The following is a 23,337-nucleotide window of genomic DNA, read 5'->3' as shown; positions in this document are numbered from 1 at the left end:
TCTAAATTCTTAAAATTGGATTTTATTAGTTGTAGCACAAGGGCTGTAAGAGACAATTTGTGTATTTTATATTTATTACTATCAGGAAGCTTCCTTGTAAAGTTGATAGATGTCTTACATCATTCATTCAATACAAGAAATAATTTCTATTTTTTGCCATAAGAATTTTATGAGTTGGGCAACTGTGGAGTGTTAACATGAACTAGCTTTGTCAGCACATCTCCAGTGAAGTTGTATGGACTGTATTCAGTTGTCAAACACTGCATCTCTAGTTAAAATGGCCAATAGATTCTTCTTTTTAGAAACTTATACATGGTTTGCTTCCCCAAACTCAAATCAATTTTTTTAACAGAAATGATAAAATCTGAATCAGATAATGGTGTAAGCTAAATTGAAGAGATAAATTCTACCAGTCATATTAATAAGTTTTTGATCATTCTACCAAAGTACCAACATAAACCTGGAAAGATATTTCTAGGAGGACTAGAGAGAATTTAGTAACTTAAAATCTACGTCGAATCATCTGCACATTGGAACCCTCCCACCCGAAGTTTGTTTCTTGTTCTTCTTACTCTGCTTGGTCGTCAAGAGTGAAATCCGAGCAAACCCAAACTTCTTTTTCTTTGCGGCTACTTGCTTGTTGGTGCCACCTCCTCCCTCACTCTTTAAAGCTAGTTTTTTATCATCCTCGATAGTTTTACTGATCATTTGGCCCAATGAAGTCTTTGGAGTGCCTGTCATATACTCTGCCTGCGCGCCATTTTCAAACTCTTCGGTGAGAAGGAGCTTTCGGCTCAGTATTTGCCCTATTGACAGGGTTTGTCTTAGCACCGGCTTTAAGTCATCATTCTGCATATTCTGCCCATTCACATCAAGCAATCGAGAATCTCTTCGATAGGAAGAATTCTTAAACTTGGTGGAATTCTGTGAAGATCGTCTTTTCTGACCATGCTCAGATCTCCACTTCCTCAGAGCTTCTTCAACGGCTAATTTCCCTCTATTTGCAGCCTCTACTCTGTTTAGAGCTTCTTCCAAGACCCTCTTGCTGGTTTTTGCTTCTTCTGTAGCCTCCTCTACCCTCTTTATGATTACACTCTCTGATTCAGTAGCTTGATCGAGTAGAAGCAAAGCATCCATCTCTTTCTGTTTACATATATCCTCAGCTTCCCGAGCTCTGGAGATAAGAGAAGAGTATTCCTCATATGATAGACTTACATTCTCAGGATTTTGCTCATCAGATCCAGCCAGTTCTTCACTTTTTAATAGGGCCTTCACCTCAGCAAGAGCAACAGCCTCGCTGGCCCTAGCTGCTTCCTTCATTTTTGTGGCTGCAATCAATCTGATCTCAGCAGTTTTTATCCTGTCCTTTGTCTGTCCAATCTCAGATATTGCTTTTGAAACTTCTGATTTTGCTGCTTCACCAATTTGCTTATAATGCTCCGTTTCAGAATCCAAGCGGTGAACTTCCCTCGAAATATCAAACACATTATTATCAGAATTGCAATTGATTTCAGCAATCCTAACGAGGTGTAACTTTTGTTTCGTTTGGTTCAGCTCCTCTTCAAGCGATGAAATTTTGGATGAGTTTGAACATAACCTTTGTCGAGCCTTCTCAAGTGAGTTTCTTTCCTTCTCTATTTTCTTGCTGTAAGATTCAACTGTAGATTGGATGTCAAGAATATCACTTGTAGTCCTGGTTAGGTTTAGCTTGGCCTGTTTCAACTCCATTAATATTAAACCGGGTTTTGAGGAGGGGCAGAGGTTCAAGCCTCCCACAATATGTTGATTGTCACTTAAAAAGTTTTCTTGGCTTTCCTTCTCTTCAGTTTTCACGACATGATACACTTTCTCATCATCCACACTGGAATCAACTGCTGCATTGGTGTCAGAGGTTTCGTTCTGAATCTTCAGTCTCAATTTCTCCACAAGTAATTTAGTGCTTTCGAGTTCTTTCAGAATATTGAAGGTTTCCTTTTCTTTAATTACTAGATCTTTTTCCAACTGCACAGCTTGCTCCTCCACTTTCATAATGTCAATTGTGCCTACATCATGTGACTATGGACAGAAAACCATTATACAATCAGATACATCACAATCAATAATTATAGGTGAATGAAGATGCAACACAACACGTACCAACACAATATCTAAGCGTAACTATGAGAAAAGTTGGTACATAAGCACCAATTAGCTATAGTGCTACCATCAGGCCTAGTTTGTAAAGTCAAACTCAGATGGTCCAAATACTTGTGTGCAAACTTCAAATTATCAATTAGCAAATTACCAGCATTGTGAGCACATAAATACAGAAAGCAACACATTCTTCACACAACCTTGCAGATACTGGACTCATAAATATGAGGGGGCACTAATATTTTGAATGGCAGGATTTAATAAATCATATATTAAGATATGATCTTCCAACGATAATGTAATATAAAAGAGCCGGTTAGGTGTATCAGTATGTATATAATAATCCACAAAACTGAAACTTCATAGTCTTTAGGTATAACTGAGATGCAAACAATTTCAGAAGAACTTGGTTTTTATAAGTTCAGAAGAATTGGACCAAGTATGAAGATACTAGAGCATAAAGGAGCAAGAAGGCAGATAGAAAGTAGTAATGACATTGAAAGTCAACAACCAAAACGTAATCAACATCTAAAGCTACTAAACAAAGCATACTATCCCTTGCATAACAAACACGCATTTACATTATTTAAGACAGTATGAGAAGAAACATCTGAAGCTCTACATACTCCAGACATCTATATATTATATGTAAACTGCACAGAATTACATTGTGCAACCAAAGAGAATAGCATGCTTATATTGAAAGAATTTCAGTTGCAAGTAGCACATTATAGAGCCCTTACACGGGATCACAGAGTTTAACCAATTTCTGAGAATATCATACAATTCTAACAAAGTTAATCAATTCTTTGGAACATCATATATTTTTCATAAAGCTAAATCATTTTCGGTAATAATTGCACTAAATCCAATATTGTAAGCAATACCTTACAAGCATAAAGTTTAAAACTAATTATTGTTTTAAACTATTACAGAAAAGCAAACAATGCTTTGCCGCAATAGCTGAATAAACATCTGCATATAAGAAGAGACAATGAGACATCCAATGATTTCCACACTTTAGCTCAAGTACATTACACGACATCGTGTAACCTACAAAAGAACAAGCCGAATTCGGAAGGCTCTCACTTGCAAGTAGTACATCATAAACTTCAAACCACTCACATAAATTAGTTGCACCATCATTTCAGTTCTAGAAACCCTAATGTGGGCCACAAAGACTCTAATCTCCCATAAAGCTCAATCATTTACAGAAATCACACACATAAAACCACCATTACAAGCAATAAAGTTCATAAACATAAACAAACAACTAAAAAAAAAGGCAAGAGACAACAATAGCAACAAGGAATCAAGAAAAGCAAAGAATGTTCTGAAAAAACACATATGCAACCACACATTTAGCAAGAAAGAATCAAGAAAAGCAAGGAATGTTTTTTTAAAAACCTTTTAACAACCACTGACACACATAATTATAAAAAAAACACAAAGACATAGATACAAAATAGACAACCTTAGGAGGGGTAAAGCTGGTAATACGAGAATTGGGTTTCCAGTAACCAACTCCACCAAATCTACTCACAGCTTCCTTCACTGACTCAAATGGAGCAGAAGTATCAATCTGGGCTCTGCCATTAAGCTCCATACCCGAAACCCGACCCGGACCCGGACCCGGACCCGGACCCGGACCCGAATCAAGAATGTCACCCCAGCTTCTATTATCAACTTGATGGTGTTCTGCCATTGATTTGAAAGAAAGACAAGAAGCCCAGTTGAGTTTAAGCTGTTCTGTGGACAACACTGATGATGTTGTAAGAAAAATATGTAAAAAAAGACATTATCGGATGTACATGTGGAAGTGTGTAGTTGGACTGTTTATCTGTTTATGGGAATATGTGTAACGTTCGACTTTCTCGATAATTTCTCGCGTTATTCAAATTATTTGGAAATTTGACGATGGGGTCTTGACTCTTTGCACAAATTTGTGCACGATTTGAATAAAAAGAGTATTTTGAAATGCTGTATTTGGAAATTTTATACATAGAATATCACATACTCCAATAATAATACTCTCTCCGTCCCATTTTAACTGTTTTTGATTTTTTTACACGTATTTTAAAATATTAAAAAAATCACATCTAGACATAATTATTCTTTATAAAATTTATATCAAATAAAAGTTTAGAATCTAATTTTTTATTTGATATAAGAATTGAAATTTTTTATTGAGTATAAATATTGTTTTTTCACACCTCAATATACGTGTCAGAAAGTCAAACATCAGTTAAAATGGGACAGAGGGAGTACTATCTTCATCCCAAATTAGATGAGCTCGTTTACTTCGGGCACACACTTTAAAGTCTATTGACCGTATAACTACATTACTTATTTTTGAAATTTTATTTTTTCAAATAAAAATTTAAATATGAAATTTTCATTTAAAAAAGAAAAATAAAAAAATAAATTTCGAAACTATACGGTCAATGCGGCTTAAGTTACGTGCTCAAAGTCAACTAACTCATCTAATTTGGGACGGAGGGAGTATTTTTTATAAATAATGTACATCGGATATGCAACGCATACTACTCCCTCTGTTTTTTTTCATATGTCACTTTTAACTTGTGCACGTATCTTTAGGTGGGTTGACCGAATAGTAAAAATTATTATTTTTAATTAATTTTTTTTTGTAAATTAAAATTTTGATTGCATATTTTTATTCATAAAAAGAAATTATCAAAAATAATGCTTTTAACTACCCGGTCAAAGCACTTAAAAGTGTATGTCAAAAAGTCAAATGTAATGTGTTACTCCCTCCGTCCCCTTTTACATGTCCCCGTTTGACTTTTGACCAGTCAAATTAACTATATTTTGACTGAAATTTTACATATATCATATAATTCAAAAAATAATAAAAATTATATCATTAGAAAGTATATTTAGTGTATTTTAATATGCAACTTTCAGATTTCGAAAATAATGAAGGGATAATTTGTAATGTTTAGTCAAAATTTGGTCAATTTGACTGGTCAAAAGTCAAATGGGGACATATAAAAGGGAACGGAGGGTAGTAGAAAACAGAGGGAGTGTGTTGCTTATAGTTTTTTTCCTTTTTTCTTTTATACATTTTCCAAACATAATCTCTGATTGACTTTAAGCTCGGTATCTTTAGTTCTTTCCTAACACGTTACACGGTGGTAACAGGGTGCTGCTCCTTGCATGGTACAATTATTTCAAGAATCTGGGCCCTACGCTTCTGATTTCTCAGTTCGTCTTTACGTAGTTCTAAGTTGTAATCTTTCCGTCTCCAAAAGCTTTTCTCATTTGAAATGTTGAGACTGTTCATAACATGAGACAAATTACTAATTTACATCAAATCTATAAGATTGAATATAATCATAAGTGATCTTGTTGAATTCGTATTTGTGAGTATTTTAATACGGTGAAATTTTTATATTTGATACTAATACGAAATTAAAGATATTAATGATCAAAAGTGTGTTGGCAAGCGTGACAAAGAGAAACAGAAAAAATATTAAGAGACGGAGGAGTAACTATTGTTATTTTAGTTTGCACAACATCTGTCACTTGGGAGGGTTGAAGCTAGAAATTTGAAGTAAATATAAAAGAGAGGGAATGACATAATATAGCATAGAGGTAATAGAAAAGAAGAGGCCCTAAAAATCGATAATCAATCGCGAGATAGCACCGGCTCATACACAAAGCATATCACTAAATTTGAGGGATCTCAGACAAACATGACCTAATAAAAGTAGACCGGCATTTCGGTCCTTGAGAGTACTTTTCAATCATAAAATAAGTAAAGTTTCAAAATAATCGATAACCTACATTTAACCAAAATCATCATAATAATCATTTGATTAGCGGTTCAGCATGTCTAAAAATCTTAAATAAAAGTTCTTTCTATAGGAAATAGTACCATAAAACTACAGTTGATGAAATATCGTAGACAATTTTGTGAGTGTACACATGTTAAAATAGTGATTAAGTAACATGTTTTGCATGCTCGTTGTAGTGTAAAATAATTCGTGCAACTAATATACTTGTATAAAATCCAAGTCAAATAGGAGAGAGTAATTGAAATTCTCAAAACAAATCATTTTCAGAGCTATATCAACTCACTTTTTTCAAATAATGAAAATAACTATAATTTTATATTCAGAAGATCGGGAATGCTTGTGTGCCATAGCACAAAATGCTTATCGAGTGAAGAAAAATAATTGATTATAACGGCATTCAAAACAGAAAACTTACGCTACTTGTAAGCTAAGAATGGTCATATTTGTATTTAAACTATGATTACTGAATGCCATATCAAAATATGAATAAGGATAATTTCTCATCAAATATAGGTGACATAATAAAGATTACTTGTGATGGAAATTTGTCTCTGACAGGAAATAAGTGACATCAATTTAACTAAAAGAACGTATTTTCAACCAAATATTTTTTCATGCGCCTTTTATACATACTATTTGAATTCTTTTGGGCATACTTCTAATTATTTAATTACATAATTAATATTTTCAACTTTTTTCAAATAGAATATGTTATTGATATTATAATTATAAAATTTTATCTTCAAAATTATTCATTTAAATACAAATTGAAAAACTTAAAGATGCTGGTAAAAAAGTCAATCTACTTCTATAAAAAAATATATGTGGAGTATATTCCTCGACTCTCCGAGCTTATGCCCATGTTTTGTTTGGGAGAGAGAAGCACGAGTTACTTCTTGCTTCTAATTTTCTTAACCCGTTTGTGTAAAGAAGTAAAAAGTATTTTCAAGAAGAAGTCGTGAAAAAAAAGTTGGAAGTAGAAAATGTCAATTTTTCTTTATAACTTTTGCTTTTTTTTCTAAACACTCTAACAATTTGTAATTATTAATTTATTTCACACTTCTATTCAATTTCTTTATTTCACTTTTTTAAATTAACCCAAACTCCCCCGTATCGCTCGAACCTCCGAGCACAACAACATACTTGTTTGATAAATTTTGTTTTAAGCTACTTTTGGAGTGGGGGAACTGATTGGGCGGATGACGAACGCTGTGCACCATGTTTGTTTCCGCGGAGGTGGATAGGTACACCTTGCCCATCTGAGTCTAGACTGAACTCTAATCGTAGTGTTCGAATATATTGGGCTCGGCCCAAACTTATGATACTAATGGTACTCAGGTACTGTAATCAGGTAACTTTCCCGTACTTTTTACTTAGTAATTTTTTTGACGTTTAATAGTCAAAATTTAAATGAAGAGTAAAAATAACCTTTTATTTTAAAATAGTAAAAATTATATTATAAAATAGATTATATGTATTTTATAATAATATATTTTTAGGAACAAATCAAAGAATATATAATTTTTCTTAGTAAAATAAATATTTTATAATTATGACAAATTATTTCTATACTTTAAAATTAGAGTCAAATCATATACCGAAAATTGCAATTAGTATAAACATAAATTTTAATAAAGACAGCTAAGATTGTATTCACTCCAATGAAATAAAATGGAGTGAGGATGAAATAAATGTTGAATGGGTTGAATTCAAGGCCCAAGTCAAAAAGAAAGATTTATCTTAAATATAAGTAGCCAAAAAACTTCATTAGTATGAGATCTTTTGGGAGTAGCTCGAAAGCAAATCCGTGCGGGCTTGGCCACAGCCCAGAGCGGACAATATCATACTAATGCGGTGTTAACGGGTGTTGCGCGACCCAACAAGTGGTATCAGAGCCAGGTTAATAAGTTGATCCCAGGTTGCGGGCTGCAGTTGTGTGATGTGGGGAGGCTCTCCAGAACTATGATTGGAGGTCTTGGACGGCTTCTGTCGAAAGTCTTTCCAACTAAGGTGGTCGGACGGCGTGTCGCGCAAGATAAGGAACCGATGAGTAAGCGAAGGTATAAGGGTCATAAGATTGGTAGTTCTTGGATTGAGGGGAGATTGTTGGCGTGTACCTCAAGATGAGGAACCGATGAGTAAGCGGCGGTACAAGGGTTACAAGATTGGTGTTCCTGGATTGAGGGGAGATTGTTGAGTGGGTTCAACCCAAGTCTCGCATCAGACATAAAGATTTATCTTAAATATAAGCAGCGAAAGAACTCAATCAGTATATGGCCTTTTGGGAAGAGCCCGAAAGCAAATTCGTGCGGCTTGGCCAACAATAATACAGAGTTAACGGGTGTTGCGCGGCCAACAATAAATTTTATACCAACAAATTAAGAAGATGCCTATAATGTGTACAAGTGTCGATTTATTTGGATTTACTTTTTGTTTGTCATCCCATATTCTCCTATATCACTTAAAATCATAGTCGCTAATTTCGAAAACCTATTGTCGTTTTTGCTAAACTAGTTGAGAAGCCGCGCGTTGCGGCGGCCTATAAAAATTATATTAATGATTCAATATTAATATTTGTAGAGTATAATAATTTTGTGGTTGTTTATAAAAAATGTATTAGTGATTAAAAATTAATTTTTTTAGTATAAAATTGCAAAATTTGGACTATAATTCATGGTGAAAAACTGAAAATAAATTTTTACACGTAATTAACAATTTAAAGCACGACGAATCTTAATTTTATTTGTGTTTCTTTTTTTAAAAGTAATTATGTTCTTGCATTGTCACCTTCCTCCAATTTTTTTTGAATTGATTGTGCACAAAAAAATCTAACATAAATCCGTGACATAGCGGTCTATAACTACCATTGCGTACAACAACCTTTATTTTTTAATACTGTATAAACAGCCTTCACTTAAAAGTTGCTTGAATGGAGCAAATAGATAATGCATGAATAATATTTTCCTGTATACAAAGTAAATCGCAAAAAAATTAACAACAAACATGTCCGATGAACAAAACAAATATTATAAAAGAATAACCAACAAACATACATCACTAATAGTTAGTTTATTGATATCATCCATCAATATCATGTCAAGACTATATTTTTCTCCCGTGTTTGGATTTGTCGACTCCCACATAGCGGTCTATAACTGCCTTTACTTGCAACAACCTTTAATTCTTTTTTAATACCGTATAAACAGCCTTCAATTATCGTTGTAGAAGAACGGCACCACCGAGTTAGAAATCGAGCAAGAGAACTATCACCAGAGAGAGATAGGGTTGTGGTATTGAGGGAGATTAGGTTGTGTTTAGATGATCCAAAACCCTACAACCTATAGGAGTATTTATAGGTGCAGAGAGACTTGTGTGCTACTCTTTCCCATAATTAAATAATCTGAAACAAAATCAGATTAAAACTTTCAAACTGCTATATTCCATAAATGATCTGAAACAAAATCAGATTCTGAAATATCTGAAACTAAAAAAAGTAATTCTAATTTTTGATAATTTTCATTCAAAAATTCCAGAAAATTAGAAAAATATAACGGAGCGATGTAAGAGGCGTCACCTACACGCCCCTCGCTTCTCCTTTATATAGAAACGAAATAAGATTAAAACTTTCAAGCTACTTTATTCCACTGAAACAAAATCAAATTCTGAAACTTGCTTCTAATATATCAGAAACTAAAAAAAGGTTGTTCTATCGCTTCTTCTTTATATAGAAACAAAATCAGATTAAAACTTTCAAGATACTATATTATATAAATAATACAAAATCAAATTCTGAAACTTGCTTCTAATATATCTGAAACTAAAAAAAGGTAGTTCTATTGCTTCTCCTTTATATAGAAACAAAATCATATTAAAACTTTCAAGCTACTATATTCCATAAATAATCTGAAACAAAATCAGATTCTGAAACTTGCTTCTAATATATCCGAAACTAAAAAAAGTAATTCTAATTTTTGATATTTTTCATCCAAAAATTCCTAAAAATTAGAAAAATAGAACGGAGCGATGTGAGAGGCGCCACCTACACGCCCCTCGCTTCTCCTTTATACAAGTATATTGATGATTTAAGAAGTCTTTGTTGTTGAAAAAAGATAACAATCCTAGTTTCCGAATATCATTTTATTTAATTGACTTTTCCGAATATCGGTTAATTTTTCCAGAATGATAAAATTATGTATACCAATTTTTATCCGGTGATTAATAAATAGTTGATTTCAATCATCTAATCGGATGATTTATATGTATACAAGATAACATTATTAACAATGTGTGTGAAAATAATCAAATATTATAAATTAAGATTTGAAAACAAATTTAAAAACAAGTTCTAAAGTTTCTAACAGTTATGGGCTGAGAGTAGCTCAGAAACATATCGAAATAATTCGGCACTTGAATGAACGCATGCCTATGCAAAATTTTAAGATATGCTACATAAAAGCACAGACAATTGACATTGTAGTCTATATCCTCAGTCTCTGTCCATCAAATTGCGTTTCAATATGTACGAGAAGAAATAAACACATGACGCGTTCCAACAATGCGCACATAACGAACGAAGTAATGAGAACCCCGGACTTGTCCTAAATACAGACACACAGTTATGTAGTAAATGCTGTTCAGATCTTCACAGCCTTAAGGGGCCGGGGCCATTAGAGCATGGTACTGCACAGTTTATACACCATACAGATATGTCTCCGGTTTAAATGTTCCTAACTGACTAGACAACCACCCATCCTACCGGGGATATTATTTATACTTTAGCATCTGGCTGGGGGAAGTAAAAAGTAATGTGCAGGACCATGGAGCAGTATGTTTAGTAAATATCGTTGGCCAGACGTACGAACCGCGCACATCCTACATGTTAGGAGTTATCCCACATCGATGGATGGTGAGAATGAGAGAGATGTATAAATAGAATATAAATGTGCTAATAATTCGACCAAAACATGAAGATATAGTATTATTGTGGAGTTAGGCTGGCTAAGCTCGAATATTGGGTGCTATGTCACATAAGTTGAACAACTCGATATGTTTTAGCTCTGCAAGGGCTCATGCATTTGTAGCGATCCAGCAACTGTAATGAGCAACTTATGTGTTGGAAGAAAACCGAACTCTTTAACTTGCGAGACACAGAGTCAAGTATGAACATTGAGTTTGATGGGTCGCGCTCAAGAGAGAACCTCTCGATCCAATCCGTCTTCCCTGCCTCCCCAACACAGATAAGAGAGCTTTTCTATGAAGTAGATTTTTCATTGGAGGCTTATCCTCAAAAAATGGAACCATAGAACCACCAAGGTTCTGCTGCAGAACCCTAAATTTTAAATAAATTTTTAGGATCTAAATCTAAATACATGTTTTTTTTCATGATTTTTCATCGTTGTGTGTGCTCGAAAATAATTTTAAAATATATTACATAGATATTAACATCTTTTTGCATGTGAAGTTCTGCTGCTGCAGAACCCTAACTAATACTCAGTGTTGTGAAAAGCGCAAATCGGTACTAAGCGGCAGGAGGACCTTCTAGCGCTTAAGCGGTAAAGCGGACGCTTAAGCGGAATTTTAAGCGGATTAATTAAATATAATTAAATATTTAATTATAATATTAATATATTTAAAAATAATATTATGTTGGGTTAAGAATATGCATTTTTAATATTTTTGATAAAATATATTTTTTTAATTTTATAATATAATTATAGTTATATTATTAAAAAATTATTATTTCAAAATTATTTTTAAAAAAAAATTAGCAAGTCAACATCATTTTGACCGCTTAATTACCGCTTAATCCGCTTAATCCGCTTAATTGTCCGCTTAATTTTTAAAAACGCTTAATTTCCCGCTTAATACAAAATCGAAGCGTTTTAGGGCCGATTCCGCTTAGGCGGCCGCTTAATCGGCCGCTTAATGCGCTTTTTACAACACTGCTAATACTTAAGTGGTGCTGCAGAACCCTACCTAATAGAGTACTAGAAATAAGGTAAGGGTTCTATGATTCTCTCCAATGTTCTCAATTGAACATGACCCTGAGTTTGATATCTCAAACATTTAAATTCAATATAGAATTGCGATGCACATAGCTTATTATATGTATTCAGATTCCTAAACTTTTAGTGCATAAGAAACGTTATTATAGAACTCAAGTATGAACCCAAAGTTAGTGAAAATCTCTGATATATGAGGTAAGGAATTAGGAATGGATCACGAAGGGAGCGAAGAATGAATTACAAACAATTATCGATAACATAGTTGAAATTTTATTTAATTTCTTTTAATTCATTCAAACTTATTTACATTGTAGTAGGAGTATTAATTATAGCTGGTTGGTTGTTGATGGGGATTCGTGGAACCTAGGCATCATGCATGTGAAATACAATCTCATTAATCATATCTTATAGGAGTATCTTATATCATCATACAGTTGCAGTTGTTCACCTTATATTTTAATACAAGAAAAGTGACTACTGCGACTATGGTTCATCCAAATAAGTATTAGAACAGATACTCATTTGCAAAACGTGACTGCTTCTATCATATTTTTTTTTACCAGAAGGTAACGTCCGATGAAAAATCCCTTTCAGCACTAGTTTACATATGAAAAAAATCCTTCAGCACTTGGTTTACCTTGAGTTAGTATTCTAAATTTCCACGAGTTCCATGTTAGAAGCAGAAGCAATCAGTTAGCTAGGCAGTCTGTCTCTGCAGTGTGTCTTTGTGTGGATCAAGATCAATTTTAAACAAGTGTATTTCCTGAATACAAGGCAAAACACGGTACATAAGGCCGTGTACTAAAATATGTTTGAAAACTGAGGAAACGAAGGAAGAATGCAATATTATTTTAGTTGTTACGGAACGTTTCAACCAGGACATTGACGGTTTAACATCTTCAAACAGCCCGCTAAACAAGCAGCGAAAGAGGATCCGAGTTTAAATACTAGTATAATTCAAATCTTGTATCCTCATTCAATCCTCCAGTTAAACTCAACTCACATGTATAGTGTGGCACTATTGTTTAACCGTTACAAAAATATTTAAACGTCTTTCGAAATCCCGAAAAAATACCAGGTACTCCAAATTTATCTAGTTGATAATATATAATTGGTTCTACTCACTCTCGTAATAATGCGACATGCACATAAATTATCCGATTCCGATCAATGTTAGCCATCTGTCTATCGCAGGAAAAAAATTTGAAAATATAATTTGAAATACGTAACACTGCTCCTTATTCCATCCCGGCTTTTCCTCCGGAGGGCCAATACGGTCATTGAGCCAGAGGAATATTATATCATGATGACTTACTCTGAATGCATGAATAAATATCAACAAGTCCCCTTAAATTAAAGCTACCTAACTAACTCACTAGCTAGCCTGCCAATATATTGTGAGCTCTCCCACAAAATTCCACACTGCTTCTACTGACTACTCTGTCTTAAGCCAATTTGTTTTCAGACCAGATTAAACATGTTAATGTCAAGCAAGCCAGATTTCTCCCATCATAACCCCCTCTATGAAATCAAACAAGATGACAAGTTCTTCACCAAGCTTGTCACCAAAGAAACCTCCATGGCCAACCCTTCTTTCAGATCAGGCCTCTCTGTTGCTGTCCCTTTTGTGTGGGAAACTCAGCCTGGAACTCCCAGACACAAGCTCTTTCCAGACCCTGATTCTCTTCCTCCTACTCTAACTCCCCCTCCTTCTTACTACTCCACTCCTACTCCGAATCACGAAAAATACCATGATTCGAAAAAAAAATCTAAGTCCAAACTCCTCAACTTTTTGTTACTCAGGATAATTCATTTCAAGAAAGGTGCTCAGGTCACAATGTCACCTACTTCTCCTTTCTCATTTTCAACGTCCCATTCATCGTCGTCATCATTGTCGTCCTCTTCAAGGTCAGGAAATTCATCCGTGCCAACGAAGATTGGGCGTGGACGGAGGAGGCTACTCAGCATGGGATCACTACTAGATGATGATGATTTTCAGGTTTCTGCACCAAGGTCTTCTTCCAAATCAGTCTTGTGTTTCAGATCATGAAAATATCGTCGAGACCAAGTGGCCAAGGTATCGATCATAGAAGACAATCTCCACAAATTGTGCACTTAAAAATTAAAATCTTGTTAATTTTGTGTTGGAGAAAAATAAGTATCTATGTAGAGTTATTCAGTTAGTTAGCTAGTAGTATCATGGTAGCTCTTCAACTTTTAGAGTACTGCAGGTTATTAAAGTCAACTACGTACCAGAACTGGCATCTCAACTGTATTATTAATTCTATCGTACGTATTGCTGTTTGTTTCAAGATATAGAAGTACTTATTAGTCTTTTGATCTCTGAGTGAATTATAAGTTATCTTTTTCAGAGCCTACACTCTGCACTGTCAGATTTCTTTCTTCTTTTTTTTTTTTTGACAAAGTCAGATTTCTTTCTTAATCAGCTTAATCTCATGCATTTTAGGATCATGTTTCAACTGTTAAATAATCTCATTTGCTTTAGCTGTATACTCCACTGATTGCTTTAAATATACGTGCTTGTTTGGACACAACTACTTCTGGCTTTTCCTTGTAAAAAGTCGGCTTCTACTTTTCATAAGAAGCTGAGAATGCTATTAAGTCACAAAATTCTACTCTTATGTTTCAAAGATTCAAGTTGCTATTATTATGTGAGAATAATCTGCACTTTTTTGTGTTAAGGTTCTGTAAATTTCTTTTGCATTCTGTAGAAACTTTGTTTATGATGCTGTAATTAATCGGAAGTTGATCTGATTCAATAAGACTTGTATGTGGGTGAAGAAATTATTGAATAATCTATAATTGGGTGAGTGTACTACATGAAATTTCAAAAAAATATACTGAAACATTATTGAGGCATCATACATGTATGAGCAATAAGCATCAATAGTTCAAATATTGCACTACCCTACAGAGATCTCAAACATAATTAAAATTTATTACAAGATATGAACTTCTTGTTTGTTTGCATACATATATACATCCACAAGGTACATGGTGCAATAAATATGAAAAAACCTTTCCTAAATAATTAGTAGATGTGAAGTGAAAGAGGCTAGGGACCGATTACTGGTGGCATTAGACCAATCAGAGATTAGACTAATTAGATGTATCTCTTTCAGTCCTGTCTGATTTTTAAATTAAACATATATAGTTAATACAATAAGGAAAGATGGTTACAGCTTCCTTCTTGTCTAAATCCGTCTGTAATCTTCTTTGATTCTGATCTCTCTTTGCCAATATTAATACTCGTTATTTGAATGGAGGGAGGAAGTTTCGACTTGCATAATATAATTATATATATGGTAGATATATTTAATTGTGAATCCGTGTGGTCACTTGTATGGTCAACAACATGCTGCATGCTGGTGCTGCTGTTCATGTTAGGTTTGGTGCATGATGCGTTGCTTCTTAAAATTGAAATTTAAGAAAACTCTAACGAGAGTCGACCCCTATTTCTCCTATTTTTCTCCTCACCCGCTGACTCCCTCTCTAGCTTCATACACTCAATCTAAATAACTATTATCATTGCAAGAGACATTATTCTCCTCTCTCTTGTTTTTTTTTTTTTATGTTTTTTCTTTAAATAATTTTAAATAATCTTCATCTTTTGGATGAGATTTTTGATTCGTGCATCCATCTTTTTGGGTGTTTTATGTCTCTCTTTTTCTAGTGGTTTGTGTCTCTCCTTTTGGAGTGGTTGGTGTGTTATATGTTTTGCTGTGTTCAATTTTGTTATTTTGGTCCGTTGATAATGATTCAATTGGTGTATCGGAAGATCTCTAGCTTTGAATCTGAAACTGTGGTGATTATCGCAAAAACTCACCTTGCACAACGAAAGATTGTTTGTATGGGGACATTTGTATCCTCGACCTCAATTGGCGTATTAAAATGAAAAGATGTATCACTTGAAATTTGAATCAAAATTTAAGTCAAAAATTACTTCCACGGTTTGAGATGCATGGTACCGTAGGAACTGACATCTCAACAGTATTCTGTCGTAAGTAGAGTTAATTACATTTTATAACCCCTAGCACTACAAAAAAACAGGACACAACCGACCGCCAAAACGGTCGGTTACAAGGGTAAACGGTCGGTTTTAACACTAAAACCGACCGGAGAAGCTGGTCGGTTGTAACCTGGTCGGTTATCAGCTATTGGTCGGGTTTAAAGACGAAAACCGACCGGAATGTCGGTCGGTTTTGCTTATTTAAGAAAGTCGCTACCTGGGCCCTGCAGCAATGCCATCTGGAGCCACGTGGACGCCACAGCCACGTGTAAACTAAAACCGACCGGAGTCGGTCGGTTTACATGTTTGACCAAAATATGGTCAATCGATATAAGAATAATATAACCGACCGGATGTGGTCGGTTATAATCTGTTGACCAAAAAAGTCAAATTTGTTGGGGGAACTAAAACCGACCGCAGGTGGTCGGTTATAAACGTTTGACCAGAAAAGTCAAACTAAAAACAATGACCTTATAACCGACCGCGTTCGGTCGGTTTCCCATAACCGACCGACAGGACATGGTCGGTTAACGACCAGAGCGCTTGCAGGGATTAAAACCGACCGTGTATAACCGACCGATCTACCAAAGATAACCGACCGAGTAGTAAGCAATCGGTCGGTTTTCTGGCTTTTTTGAATGGTAACCGTGGTCGGTTATGTATACGTCGGTCGGTTTTGTCTGTGAATTGAATGGTAAGGACGGTCGGTTTTGTCTTCAGTCGGTCGGTTTTCTGGGTTTTCTATCAAAAAAAAAATAATCCTGCTGTTTCTATATACTGCCATACCTGCTACCAACAACCAACAATCAACAATATCCAAAATACATAAACCACAACACCATATATAACAACAAAATGTACCATAACTACAATCCCAAACATCAAACTTATAATTGTCTACAAGGGCAAACCAAAAGCCCTTCACAAGCATTAACCAAATTCCAAATCCAACTTAAACACAATATTCAAAACACAAATATTCAAAAGCCAAACTAATCTAATGTAACATCTGAATCGGAAGCAGCTCCATCCGCAGCGGCAGTAGCACCCGCTCCGGAAGCAGCACTAGCATCCGCTCCCGAAGCAGCACTAGCATTGGCACCCGCATCAGCACCGGCTTCGGGTCCCCCGCGTTCCTCCTCCGACAGCTCCTCTGGATCAGTATAATCCTTCTCCGCTGCGAGTCTGCGTTCCTTTTCCTAATTGCACATATAATAGACAATGACAACCAATAAGAAAATAAGCATACTCGATCAATACAAGTAGATAACAAATATGAATTCGTACCTCTTCAACCTTCCTTTCCATTTTGAGGAGTATATCCTCGACCATCGACCCCACAATGTGTACCATCTCCCCACCAATCATAGAATTCCATTGAACCCTTGTACTTGGATCGGCAGCTGGATCGGAGGCCTCTAGTGCGGTTTTTGCAAAATTCGCGATCTCTTCTTCAGACATTTGTCGCTGAAATTGAAGGGGGTTCGCACGGACCTCATTGAGCACATTGCGCACGACCGAGAGGTACACATTGTCGGGAATGACGGCTTCTTGTCTCTGACCGGAAGATCCACCGGCTTCGCCTCTTGTTGAATCCCTGTAACGTGAGGCAAGAGTCGGAATAAGTTGACTAGCACGAGCCTCGGGGAATCCAACAAGGTAGTCCTTCTTAGGCTTTTTGCCTTCGGGAACTCCGGTTGCTGACAACCACCATTCCAAGGGCTCGTCTCTATCCCCTGTTTGTGTAACCGACACCGGCCTGCTTTCTAGAATAGAAGCATATCGTGTCTACAGAGAAATGTGCATCAATCAGTACATTAAACAACTTAAAAAGTAAAATGGACATTGAAACTTTAAAAAAAAACCACAAGACAATCATTTAATTACCGCTATGGCCATTGCAGCAGGCGTGGTATACACGGGGTGCTCGGGATCACTTCCAACCCTTGTATGCGTCCGGTTCCATACTTCAAGGCGAGTTGGATTCTTTCCACGTTCCTTCCTTTTCATTTCCTTCCAAAAACAATTTAAATCATCAATATAATATATATGTGAATTAAATCTTAATTAAGAAATTAAGGTGTGTATGATAATAGATATTTATATATACCTCCTTCACTTTATTAAAAGACCGGGCACCGGCACTATGCAACCGCTCGACGTTCTTGCGGTTCGTAGATCCAACGGATGACCTATGCAAGTGCCCCTCATTCTTTTCCCAATAATTTAATAAATCCTTCCAAAAAAGTTCAGACCAATATCCAGGTCTTAAACTCAATTTTGATTTTCCGCTTTCCTTTGATTTTTGCTCAATATTTGTCTTGAGCTCATTCAACGTCCTCTTTATTGTGTTCTTGATATGCTTCTCAATTATATTTTTTGCTTCGGACCGGCTTTGTCCCTTTTGTTGCTTGAAATATAACTACAATTATAATAAAATCAAGATAAATTACATACATATGGTTAGACTATTTACACATAATACAAATAAATAAAAAAGCATGCATACAAATCACGATGTGAGCATAAGAAGAGTAGCTTACATTAAATTCCTCGACTACGTGTTTTAGCCATTCATCATCATGTTCAACAATGTCGGTGAACGTGTAATGTCCAACGGGCCACCTTTCACGAACAATAGCAAGCAAAGTCTTCTTTGCTTGATCATCTTCAATACTACCAAAATGTGAAAAGAGATTATATGTACATATATATGTATGTCAACAAAATTTAAACAAGTGCAAGATACATATATATATATATACAGATAGATAGATATACATATATATATATATATAAGTTACTACAAGTAGACTTACTGTCCTCCTGAAATATTGATACGGATTGGTTTCGGAGGGACTTTTCCAAACAAACCGGCTGAATGGGATCGTGGCCTCCTAATTACCCTTCGTCTTGGAACTTCCTCTTCATTCGGATTCTCCCCGCCTTCATCCGAATCAGTTGGCTCATCACGTATAGCCAAGGTGCTAGACTTTCCTTTACCCTTCCGAGTGGAAGTTGTCTCCTTGGCTTTCCCTTTTCCCTTGCCTTTGGTTGTCTCCTTGGCCTTCCCCTTGCCCTTGCCTTTTCTTGCCATTAAGGCAATGATCATCACCACAAGGATGACAAACCACCACAAGGTGCCCTAATCAAACACCATAAACACCATTGGTTAGAATATGAATAAAAAAATAATCGACTTTAAATGGAAACTACAACCCCTTATGAATCAAAATGCAAACCACAACCCCTTAATTATATCACATAAATTTCATTCACAACCAATTATGCAAGCCACAACACCTTATGAATCGACTCATTTTTGATCATATAAACGCCAAAATGAATGAAACCACAACCCCTTATAAATCAAAATGCCAAAATACAAACCACAACCCCTTAATTATATCACATAAATTTCATTCACAACCAATTATGCAAACCACAACACCTTAATTATATCAAAATGCCAAATGCAAACCACAACCCCTTAATACAAACACAAAACCAAATTCCAAGCCCTCCTTATGAATGTGAGTACAAACTAAAAATTACAAAAATATAAAAACAAATAAAAAACAGAGATTTCCAAACTAACATATACAAATTAACATATACAAACCAAAACTAACATATACAAACTAAAACTAACATATACAAACTAAAACTAAAACATATACAAACCAAAACTAACATACACAAACTAAAACCTATCGTTTTCATTCTCATGACATAACCGACGACAAGAACTTGCATGTATATTTCCAAACTAACATATACAAATTTTATATACATACAATGCATACATATAAAAGCTTGAAAACTAAACAAATCAAACAAATTGAAGTTCAATAGAGCTCTATACTAACACAAATTTAAGCTCTATACTAACACAAATTAAAAGTTAGGAGAGGGTTTCGGATTCTACCATTGAAGAGGATTTTGGAGAGGGTTTCCGATTCTTGATTCTTGCCGCCATTGCACTTGATTCTTGCCTTGAAAGAGTTAGGAGAGGGTTTGATTCGAGTTTGGAGTTTGAAAGAGTTTGGAGAGGAAAGAGTTTGGAGCAGCAGTAGTGTTCGTGTGAGAATAAAAGAGGAAAGGGGGCTTTTTTTTGTTTATATACTGACGCACCAAAACCGACCGGCAACCCGGTCGGTTTTGACCTGGAAATCTGTGCAGAACCATCAAACGACGTCGTTTCTGTCGCGCGGGTGTTTTAATTTTTCACGAAAAAATTGATTTTCCGCGTAATTTTCAAGGTCGGTCGGTTTTACTATATAGTCGGTCGGTTTTGTGTTTTTGGGAAATTATTTTCTTAATTTAATATTTTGTTTATATAAAGTATTATTATAAAAACGTTATAAAAGTGTATTTCGATTCATCGAAATCATCTGAATTTTTGTGTCGACGTTGATGAGATTATTTTATTAACATCCGTACGGTTGGATCGTTTAAATAATAAAACATCAATTTTTGAATAATTAAGAGTGAACGAGATAATTCAAAATAAGACTTCTGGTATATGATTAGTCTTCTGTTTAGGGGATCCGTACATATAAGAATATTTTTTAAAATGTCTAAAAAATTAAAACATCTTAGTCAAGTTTATAATTAACATGTGTGACTTCGTAACGTGAAATTTAGGCGAACCGGGTTTTTTAAAAATATTTTCTTAATTTAAAATTTTATTTATGTATATTTTCACAATAAAAAGGTTATAAAAGTGTATTTCGATTCATCGAAATCATCTGAAATTTTTGTCTCGACGTTGATGAGATTATTTTATTAACATCCGTACGGTTGGATCGTTTGAATAATAAAACATCTAATTTTTGAATAATTAAGAGTGAACGAGGTAATTCAAAATAAGACTTCTGGTATATGATTAGTCTTCTGTTTAGGGGATCCGTACATATAAAAATGTTTTTTGAATTGTCTAAAAAATTAAAACATCTTAGTCAAGTTTATAATTAACATGTGTGACTTCGTAACGTGAAAATTAGGCGAACCGGATTTTTTAAAAATATATAGGGAAAGTCGGTCGGTTATATTTGCAATCGGTCGGTTTTCTGCTTTACCGAATGGTAACCGTGGTCGGTTATATTTGCAATCGGTCGGTTTTCTGCTTTACCGAATGGTAAGCGTGGTCGGTTATATAGCAGTTCGGTCGGTTTTCTGCGTATTGAATGGTAAAAGCGGTCGGTTTTATGACTAGTCGGTCGGTTTTCTGCGTATTTTAACAAAAAAAACAAGGTTTTGTTGTTTCCTTTCTCTGCCTTTACCTGCGACCAAACCAACAACCATCCAACAAACTAACAAATCAATAATCAATAATTTCATGAAACTAACAAATTAATAATCAATAATTCAACAACATCATAAAATATTCAATTATATTAATCAATTTCATCAAATCCATCATCATAATCATCCTCTTCTTCATCTTCGTCTTCTTCTTCTTCTTCTTCTTCTTCTTCTTCTTCTTCTTCTTCTTCTTCTTCTTCTTCTTCTTCTTCTTCTTCTTCTTCTTCTTCTTCATCATCATCCTCTTCTTCATCTTTGTCTTCTTCTTCTTGTTCATCTTCTTCATGTCGAACGAACGGTAAGGAACCATATTGTGCAAAATCAACAAATATAGAGAATGCACTAGTAGCATTTGATCTATCTTCTTGATAAGCTTCTTCAATATCATTTGATATTTTGATAGATTCGCTTATCGGACGACTTTTAGACTTGACGACCGTAAAATATTTGCCATGTGGATTCAATACACTGGGAGCATAGTAAACCTGGGAAGCTTGACTAGCCAAAATAAAAATCTCATCCGACTTCAATCTTGAAGTAATATCCACGGTCACGACCCTATTTTTATCAATCACAACACCATTTCCGACACTATCAAACCATATACATTTCCCAGAATGTTTTAACTGAAACCCCTGCACACTTCCCAAACACACTGGACATGCAAGCTTTCCTTTCCCCGACCAACCACTTACCATACTCATGGCAGGAAAATCACTGATTGTCCACATAAGAGCCGCTCTCATGGTAAAATTTTGTTTTAGAGATTGGTCATATGTTTGCACTCCGGTATACCATAATGTCTTCAATTCATCAATGAGAGGTCTAAGATATATATTAATATTTTTCCCAATACTCTCCGGACCCGGTATAATATCCGTCAAAAACATATACGGTCTCTTCATACACATGGACGGCGGAAGATTATACACAACAATTACCACGGGCCATACACTATATGTTTTGTTACCCGTATTCCCAAACGGGTTGAAACCATCGGTCGCAAAACCAAGTCTTACATTACGAATTTCTTGAGCAAATGATGGATATCGGAGGTCAAAATTCTTCCATTCGTCTCCATCCGCAGGGTGAGAAATTTCTTTTTCATTGACCTCTCGATTTTTGTAATACCTCATGTGGTTGGATGTATGTGCCGACATATATAAGCGTTGCAGTCGGGGAATCAAAGGAAAATGTCTTAAAATCTTTCTCGGAATTTTCTTACCATTTTTCCTTGATTTATCCAAATATCGATTACAACTACAAATATCACACACAATTTTATCTTTGTCATCTCCATAAAATAGCATACAATCATTCTCGCACACATCAATTTTTTCATATTCCACCCTTAAACTTTTCATAACCTTTTTCATCTCATAATAAGACTCGGGTAATGTGTGCTTTTTTGGTAACACGTCCATAATGATCTTAATCAAACTGTTGAAGGCTTTGTCACTACAATTAGACGCATTTTTGAACTCCAACAATTTTGCGGTAAAACTTAATCTTGTAAATTTTGTGCAACCGGGATAAATAGGAGCACCATTTTCAACAATCGCCTTATAAAATTCTTTAGCACTATCATTAGGAGCTTCTTCAACATTAGTAGTACCCGTGGTATCATAAAATTCATGATTCGAACCGGCAAAATCATGTAACATGGAGTTGATATCAACATGATCATCTACTACCCTACGACATTCTCGCGTTTCACATGATTTTCGCTTTTTATTTTTTTGCGAAACCTCTCCGTGCGAAGTCCATACCGTATAACTCTCCATCATACCCTCGGATATCAAATGAAACCGAACATCATCTACCCCTAACCAATTCAAATTTTTACAAAGCTTGCAAGGACATTTCATCATACCTCCCTCCATTTTCAAGCTTGCAAAATTCAAAAATTCCTCTACACCTTCCCTATATTCTAAATTAAGAGTAATTTTATCTCGTTGCAACCGGTTACTAATCCAACTTCGATCAAGATTTGTCATCTACATAAATATATATACACACCACGCACGTATGTATTAACATAACA

At 35.0% G+C, this 23,337-nt stretch overlaps 3 protein-coding genes across 3 annotated transcripts; 1 reads left to right on the top strand and 2 right to left on the bottom strand.

The window, feature by feature from the left end:
- Window positions 1-391: 391 nt before the first annotated feature.
- LOC108215821 (WEB family protein At2g38370-like) lies at window positions 392-3,966 on the bottom strand. The gene is made up of 2 exons (XM_017388406.2): window positions 3,608-3,966; window positions 392-2,055 (listed from the first exon to the last, which is right to left on the bottom strand). Exons 1-2 carry the CDS (start codon window positions 3,836-3,838, stop codon window positions 520-522), a joined length of 1,767 nt encoding a protein of 588 aa, XP_017243895.1. The 5' UTR covers window positions 3,839-3,966; the 3' UTR covers window positions 392-519.
- A 9,467-nt stretch (window positions 3,967-13,433) lies between these two features.
- On the top strand, window positions 13,434-14,006 carry LOC108217160 (uncharacterized). The gene has a single exon (XM_017390004.1). It carries the CDS (start codon window positions 13,434-13,436, stop codon window positions 14,004-14,006), a length of 573 nt encoding a protein of 190 aa, XP_017245493.1.
- Window positions 14,007-16,822: 2,816 nt separating this feature from the next.
- On the bottom strand, window positions 16,823-19,236 carry LOC108218410 (uncharacterized). Its single transcript, XM_064091381.1, has 5 exons — window positions 18,806-19,236; window positions 18,097-18,662; window positions 17,874-17,999; window positions 17,274-17,774; window positions 16,823-17,185 (listed from the first exon to the last, which is right to left on the bottom strand). Exons 3-5 carry the CDS (start codon window positions 17,994-17,996, stop codon window positions 16,979-16,981), a joined length of 831 nt encoding a protein of 276 aa, XP_063947451.1. The 5' UTR covers window positions 17,997-17,999; window positions 18,097-18,662; window positions 18,806-19,236; the 3' UTR covers window positions 16,823-16,978.
- Between the last annotated feature and the right edge of the window lie 4,101 nt (window positions 19,237-23,337).

Source organism: Daucus carota, chromosome 4, assembly GCF_001625215.2.
Source record: "Daucus carota subsp. sativus chromosome 4, DH1 v3.0, whole genome shotgun sequence".
Taxonomy (NCBI): Eukaryota; Viridiplantae; Streptophyta; class Magnoliopsida; order Apiales; family Apiaceae; genus Daucus; species Daucus carota.
This window is presented reverse-complemented; position numbering and strand designations above follow the sequence as displayed.